At 38.3% G+C, this 5378-nt stretch overlaps 2 protein-coding genes across 12 annotated transcripts in view; both read left to right on the top strand.

Moving 5' to 3' along the window:
- Positions 1-1051, top strand: part of LOC115238557 (MAGUK p55 subfamily member 7) — a 12305-nt gene extending 11254 nt beyond the window's left edge. For all 5 annotated transcript variants that reach the window (XM_029812501.1, XM_029812500.1, XM_029812504.1 and 2 more), the window contains one exon: positions 1-1051. In XM_029812501.1, coding sequence (XP_029668361.1) covers positions 1-35 — 35 coding nt within the window. In that variant the 3' untranslated portion in view covers positions 36-1051.
- A 1460-nt stretch (positions 1052-2511) lies between these two features.
- LOC115238556 overlaps positions 2512-5378 on the top strand; it is a 20665-nt gene continuing 17798 nt past the window's right edge. For 2 of the 7 annotated variants that reach the window (XM_029812491.1, XM_029812496.1), the window contains exon 1: positions 2514-3094. The gene's annotated coding sequence lies outside the window, so the exon portion shown is untranslated. Of the gene's footprint in view, positions 3095-4641; positions 4792-5378 lie in introns of those variants that run through there. The other 5 variants (XM_029812492.1, XM_029812497.1, XM_029812495.1 and 2 more) reach the window with 4 other exon arrangements.

Genomic DNA, 5378 nt, shown 5'->3' on the forward strand with positions numbered 1-5378 from the left:
AACCGCTTTGGGTACCAGCCTCGTGGGTTCAATAAAATGACAGTCTTCGAGATTCGAATGACAAAGCATCCCGAAGAAAGAGTGAAAGAGAAAGACTTTTGTTGTTGAAGATACGCGACTGCTCGTCCTGATATGACGAAATCGGGCGTTTCTCGATGCCACTTTACTTCCACTTTCGGTCCACGAAGGACGCGCGTACTTCTCATCTATCATGTCTCACCGAATTGCAATTTACCACCTAGTGTGTTTTTTTATCGCGTATTTAAAAAGACTTCGTACTTCGAGCGTTTGCGAATCTTTGTCGGTTTCACAAAGACCGAATTAAATAAAATTTTCTATTACGGGATGCCATTGTTCGTTGTTGGCAGTGGTTGATAATCGTGACACGGTGTGTCTCCTTGACGGCATCGTTGACGTAAATTAAGTAGCCAAGAGTACGAGACGTTGAGATAATTTCGCAGATATTGTGATTCGAAGTCGTCCAAGTTCCGCAGTTCTTGGTTTTTGGATAACTATCAGATGTCTTTAGCAACACACTCTACGCATGATCCTTAGAATCCTTACTGCCAGAAGCTTCGCCGGTGGCGAGAGATCTCGCATGATACGATCAGACGGGGGGAGCAACGTGATTTCGTCACGAATCTATCTGCGTGTCATGAAATTCCATTTATGAGACCACGGAAATCTCGCATACTTTGGGATCAACGCTCGCGAAACGGTAATTGTGTCAAAGTTATCTTCAAAGTTACACCAAAGTTAGGAGAATCGTTATCGTGAACGATCTTTGATCTCGATTGTTGTTAATTGTTGCCAAATAAGTATTGTACCTAGAGTGCGACCTAAAGAGTCGCTCCACACTGTATTTACCGTATTTTCCACTCGATCGACATTATTATAACGTTGCTATTTTATTTTATTTTCCATGAAAACGGAATGCCGNNAATGCCGATATGAGACAAAATGAAATTGTTCGCACTATCGAGTTGACGTTGCATAATTCATCTTTGATGTAAACTCTGTATGTTATCGAAATATAGCATTGAACTTTGAACGTGTGATTATGCTAATCCTTTTTCTTATCGCAGATATGATCTGAAAGGGAATTTAATTATATATAACAATAATCTTAATATTACACATTAAACACATAACACACAGATATTATATTGTTTCACATGTACGCTCTCACTTGCATCTTTTAATCAAATAAGCAAATTAAAAATATGAGAGACAACTGAAATATTTTTCCGAGAAAAATATCTTCCGAGAAACGCTTTCTCGAGCTTGCTTAATAAAATAGAAGAGACCTTCGTGTGAGTTTGTTGATTGACAGCTGACGTGTTTCACGTGCCTTAATTTCGTGTAGCAACTTCTTTCTGCGTCTATTATTTTCAAGATCAGTGTCAAATGACTGACAAATTGACCCAGTCATCCGGTGAAAAAATTACACGGTTAAGTGCGACAAGATTTTGTGCAAAAATAAGTGGCCTAGGCATAGTTTTTATTTATCATAGACTTTTGAAATCCTCGCATTGTGACACAACCTGAAAAAAAACGTGGTTTTTTTCTAATATTTTTTCTTATATTTAACAAGGCAATTATAAAATAAAATTAAAGCTATTAAAAAAAAAAATCGGAATCATTAATTTTAACGATGGACTTTATTTTTATCGATTTTAAATATATTAATGAAAATAATAATTGATAGCGAGAGAGAGGGAAAACTTTAAGTCTCTTTTCATTAGAAATGTTTCTTTTTTGTAAATAGCCTTTTTATATTTTCCAGCCGGTTCGAGGATTGATTGATGTACCATTCTTTCATTGATCAAAAGGCAGTAATGCCGAAATAATGACTAATGTCAGAATAATGAACATACCTGCACTCTTTAGCGGGGCTAATAGCCCGTCACGAGCAGGCACGGAAACTACTTTGCTCTTCGCGCCAACGACTTCCTCTCGAAATTACAGGCTCCTTCATTGGAAGTGCCGGCAAATATTGATTCTCGGACGTGGAACGTTCGCGTGCAAGAGTTTGCTCTCATATCCGCCGCGAGATTTCAAAATTTCTCGGGCAACTTTTCGCATGCATGAATCTCGCCGTGTTACTTCACGTGTAATGCAATCTCGGATCGCAGGCATGCTTTCGTTTTACGATTTGTTTCTGTTGCCTATCGCTTTACCTATAAATTTCCTGTATCCGTCTAATTAATATATACACGAAATTTGCAAAAATAGTGGCGTCGAAGATTTCGTAATTCGTCCAAAATTTAGAAAATATACTTTCTGAAAACATCATATTTTAATTGTATAATATTAAATAAATATAAATATATGCTTTACAATTTCTTTGTATTTTAATTATGATTATCTCTCAAAAACAGAATTGTAACAGTATCAAAACGAATAATACCCGAAATTTATTTATAGAAGATTCTACAACCGCTGCCAACTCGAAGTGTTCAGTGACATTTACCGTTATCTCGTGGCGAGACATAAAATTATCTTCACGATCACGCTAATTGTCATTGCCGCGGCTCAACGACACGTGTCTATAGGAAACACCATGGTCGGGCCATGATTGGAATTTAAATCCGCGAAGTCAAATTTTTGTCTGAATTTATACATATATTTTAGCGGCGCGACAATTTGAATCGCTGCCGTCGATATTTTTCTTGAGTTTGACGTGCGCCATCGTCGCATCATCTGCTTTTATTAATCACGCACGATCCACAAAGGAACGGTCAAGCAGAAATAGCATACGCGCCGCTCACCGGCCGATACTCATCTCCGCACGAGATAGAAGCCGCAGAGCGCTGTCTCCAGATCACCATTAGAGAATACGGCCAGATACAATGCACGATAAGAATCGGGAAGCACCCGTCGTTTACGCGAAACGCGTGTGTTGTACGTATTTCCGCGACGCAATCGCTCGTGATAAATCGAACATGATCTGGGACATCGTCTCGACGTTAATAGGTGGATCATCAATTGTGTGGACGTCCTCGAGCAACGTTATGTAAATGTTTCTCGCGACATCCGACAATCCTGGTTAACACCGACAATTGCTACTTGCGGCTCGTAGTCAGGAATTTTGGTGAGTTCACAATTTTGAATTATTGAAAAAAGATGTATTTTTTGCTAATATTATGTATGCACATATCAATAATATCATAGAGTTCGGTAAAATTCTACAGTTTCTCGATCTTTGTTTTTAACAAAATTTTTGGTAGGTGTAAAAAAGATGGGATTAATAAAAATATCCAAGACAGTGTTATTTTACTGTAGCAACGAGTTTTCCGTATGAAAAGACGGCAAAAAAATATCGTATCAAAGTTAATAGTATCAAAGTTATCGATTTTCGCTGGATTTGCTCAGCTGTCGCGTCTGTAATCATAGCACAATATGATAACACAGTATGACAACACTGTATGATAACACGGAATATCGCTGGTACGCAATAATCAAGTCCGTGATACGTGAACGTTTACAATATTTCAGGAAAGCGAAAGAAAAATTGTGTTCTCGTATCGTGGACAAGTTTCTCGTTCGAGCTTCTGTCGAGACATAAGGTCGAGACGGCGAAGGTACTTTTTATCAACCTGTCGAGTCGCGTAACCTTGACGAGTCGTGCAACCTTGAAGAAACACTTAAACCAATGTCGAGTACGAGAGAGGATTTAGCCAGTGGTCTTGCCACTGTATTTTTAGTTTCGACAAATTTTCTAATTGATCTTAGAAAATACGTCAAACCGCGAGCACGTGCACTTGTCGAACGCGCGTGTCGCGACGTAAAAATAGAATGAAAAATCGACTAGGTGAGAAATTTAATTTCGTCTTGCTACATGCGATTTTTCGATCAGACATTGTATAAGTTCTGCGACATACAAACGAATACCCGCCGCTAAACTTTTAGCTGACATTTCATTAATCGTCTTAATCAAGATGAGGGATTTCGATTTGACAGATAATAAAAAACGATTAAACGAATAAAATTATTGCAAATATATAAACAAAATTTATATACATAAAAGCAAGGGGGATAAAAATTTTGTATATTGTAACGTAGAGCTGGATGAAGAAAAATAGAGCTTTATGACATCATCCGTGAAACAGGTATAACTGCGATAAGTTCAATTTTCGATGGTGTAAACATACGAAAATAACCCTTACGTTTATTCGTGGAAAAGCGCGCGAATTGACATGAGATTTATTTTTTCGCCGAACTAGAATTAAACTCGTTAAAATTACACCGAATTTGAGTCTCGTTCACTGTTAGAATAGCGCTTTTGTGTCGTTGCCAAATGATCCGTCCGCTTTAATCAATTTTAAATCGGCGCTTCGCGTTTCAACGTGTAAAGGAGAGAGATGATGGACGAGGCGCCACAAATCGAGAGGCAATTAAATTTTTCGCCGCGGGCTTTTTCCGAGGATCTGAAAATGCGACGCGGCTCCTGAAATTCGCGCGCGAAAGCACATCCTAATTTTCCATCAAGGAGGCATCATGACACCTGGCTGAAATTCGCGCCTGCGTGATGACCGGGGCCTCGCTCCAGCCCTCGTGAGACTTTCGGTGCGAGGGTGCAATTTAAACTTTGGCCCAGTAGCCAATCAACCCCTTGACGAACGGACGATCCGAAGAAAGTCGGTCGGTGGTGGAAACAAATTCGATTCGCGCGACTCGATATTGCACGCGCAAATGGTGCAACTCGTGCCGCGAACTTTGGCGCATTGTTTCCAAAAAAAGACTTTCGCAAGAATCGCATTTCGATCGTAATTCAAGAATAAAAAGCAGGTAATGTTTTCGATCTGATCGATGTGTATCTGCTTAATCTCGATTGAAATTCATTATATTTAGATGGCTTTTAAAAACAGAATATCTTGTTTATTTATAAAAAGATCAGAGAAACAGTTATATATTTCTGTTATTATAAAAATCATAATGTCAATATCAAAGTAACTTTTGAAATTCTTGATGCACGAAACGCGTGAAGAAGCCGCGACAAAATTCTATTGCTCTTATTTAAAGCGTCTAATTTACACGATACGGATTTAGAACACGCATGGCGTAGAGAATATCTGGCCGTACAGATACTCGCGAAAGAATCATGTTTCAGACCGTGACCCAGAGCGCATCTATGAGATTCGGTTTAGCCGAGAGGTCAAACTTTCCTGGCAGAGTTCACTTCAAGTTTCGGTCAAGATCGCAATCCAATATCCATTGAAGCGTAATGCACATTAAAGCGCGAAAAATCCTTTATGCAATTTATTCGTTAATGTTCAATCAGACACTGTTTTTCATTACATTTTTATTTTAATTAAATACTTTAAAAATAATTACCAAAAAATTATTATAATACTAATTATTTTAAAATTATTATA

Source organism: Formica exsecta, unplaced genomic scaffold (genome assembly GCF_003651465.1).
Source record: "Formica exsecta isolate Colony F162 unplaced genomic scaffold, ASM365146v1 scaffold35, whole genome shotgun sequence".
In the NCBI taxonomy this organism is placed as follows: Eukaryota; Metazoa; Arthropoda; class Insecta; order Hymenoptera; family Formicidae; genus Formica; species Formica exsecta.